General features: G+C 51.1%; 1 protein-coding gene across 1 annotated transcript; it reads left to right on the top strand.

Moving 5' to 3' along the window:
• Positions 1-213: 213 nt before the first annotated feature.
• LOC119346596 (probable alpha-glucosidase Os06g0675700) lies at positions 214-1,831 on the top strand (the record flags this gene model as incomplete). The annotated part of the gene is made up of 4 exons (XM_037615877.1): positions 214-421; positions 749-1,033; positions 1,164-1,549; positions 1,632-1,831. Coding segments are annotated over exons 1-4 (1,068 nt in total), but the record flags the coding sequence as incomplete, so codon positions are not given.
• Positions 1,832-1,834: the final 3 nt, after the last annotated feature.

Genomic DNA, 1,834 nt, shown 5'->3' on the forward strand with positions numbered 1-1,834 from the left:
TAATTATTTTCCTTCTTTAGCAAGTAAAAATTAGTCATTTGTATGAAGCGATAAGCCCTAGCTTTGAAAGCATTGAAGTACTGGCTCGTATAGCCTATCTATCTAGAGGTAATCCTAGGCACGTATTAAAAACTTTCCAAACATTTCAGATGATTGCTGGCCTATATAACCCCGAGTGTGCAGCAGATACTAGACATCACTTGTGTTGCACGCACCATCCACTCATGGCGATTGGCTTGCCATCCACTGATCATTTCGTGCTCCTCACCATCCTCATCTGCCTCCTCCTCCATCATTGCAGTGCAGTCTATGATGTCGAGTCAACCGCTGAGTCGGGGAAGCTGATATCGGCCCAGCTAAAGCTCGTCGGTGGGTCGACAGAATTTGGGCCTGATGTGAAGAGTCTCACCCTAACCGCAAGGCAAGTGTGTTTGATATTTCATTTCAATCAACTACTCCCTCCTTCCATCTATATAGGGCCTAATGCGTTTTTTAAGATCGTCTTTGACTATTGACAAGATTAATAGTACATGACATGCACAATGTGAAAATTATATCATTGAAGGCTCCTTTCACATACGAATTTAACGGTGTGCTTTGTGTAAGTTGCATGTCATATATTATTGCTCTAATATTTGGTCAAAGTTGGCGTCGAAAAATGCATTAGGCCCTATATAGATGGAAGGAGGGAGTAGCTAGATAAGTTGGTTCTTGCTCACAGATTCTTAATTTTGTGTCATGACGGCAGTCTTGAGACGGATAGCCGGCTACGCGTGCGCATCACCGATGCTGACCATCGGCGATGGGAGGTCCCCCAAGACGTCATCCCACGCCCGGCACCAGGGCCAGAACCAAAGGACGTTTTGCTCGACTCACCAGGCAATCCATCCATGCCGAGCAACAGCACCATGTCCAGCGCGTCTTCCGACCTGACCTTCACCATCCACCCCAGCCCGTTCCGCTTCACGGTCTCCCGTCGCTCCACCGGGGACACCCTCTTTGACACTTCCGCCAACCTTGTCTTCAAGGACCGGTATGTTACAAGTGTTCCATTGCAATGTTATCTAGTGTAGCTTAGTTGATCCGCAAGAGTTAGATCGATGTAGAACAATACCATGGTCTGTAAGTAGCAAGTGAACGATGGGCATGAAATTGGAATGCAGGTACTTGGAGGTGACATCGGCGCTGCCGGCTGACCGAGCATCCCTGTATGGGCTCGGCGAGCAGAAAAAACAGACGTTCCGGCTACAACACAATGACACTTTCACGCTGTGGAACGGGGACGTGACGTGGTCCGACCAACCGGACCTCAACCTCTATGGCTCGCACCCGTTTTACATGGACGTGCGCTCCGGCGGTGCCGCGCATGGCGTGCTCCTCCTGAACAGCAATGGGATGGACATACTGTACGGCGGATCCTACGTCACCTACAAGGTGATCGGTGGCGTGCTAGACTTCTACTTCTTCGTCGGTCCCTCCCCGCTCGACGTCGTGGACCAGTACACACAGCTCATCGGCCGCCCTGCCCCCATGCCCTACTGGTCATTCGGTACGAGTACCTTCTTGGTAGGCATATATCCATATATATGCTGGCTCTGCTCTGCTACGCTCACTCGATCTTGCACTTGTAGGGTTCCACCAGTCTAGGTATGGCTACAAGAACGTGGCTGATCTGGATGGCGTGGTCGCCGGCTACGCCAAGGCCAGGATCCCACTGGAGGCGATCTGGTCGGACATCGACTACATGGACGGTTACCAGGACTTCACGCTGGATCCGGTGAACTACCCGTCCAAGCAGCTCCGGCCATTCGTGGACCGGCTCCACAACAATGGC

Source organism: Triticum dicoccoides, unplaced genomic scaffold, assembly GCF_002162155.2.
Source record: "Triticum dicoccoides isolate Atlit2015 ecotype Zavitan unplaced genomic scaffold, WEW_v2.0 scaffold43615, whole genome shotgun sequence".
In the NCBI taxonomy this organism is placed as follows: domain Eukaryota; kingdom Viridiplantae; phylum Streptophyta; class Magnoliopsida; order Poales; family Poaceae; genus Triticum; species Triticum dicoccoides.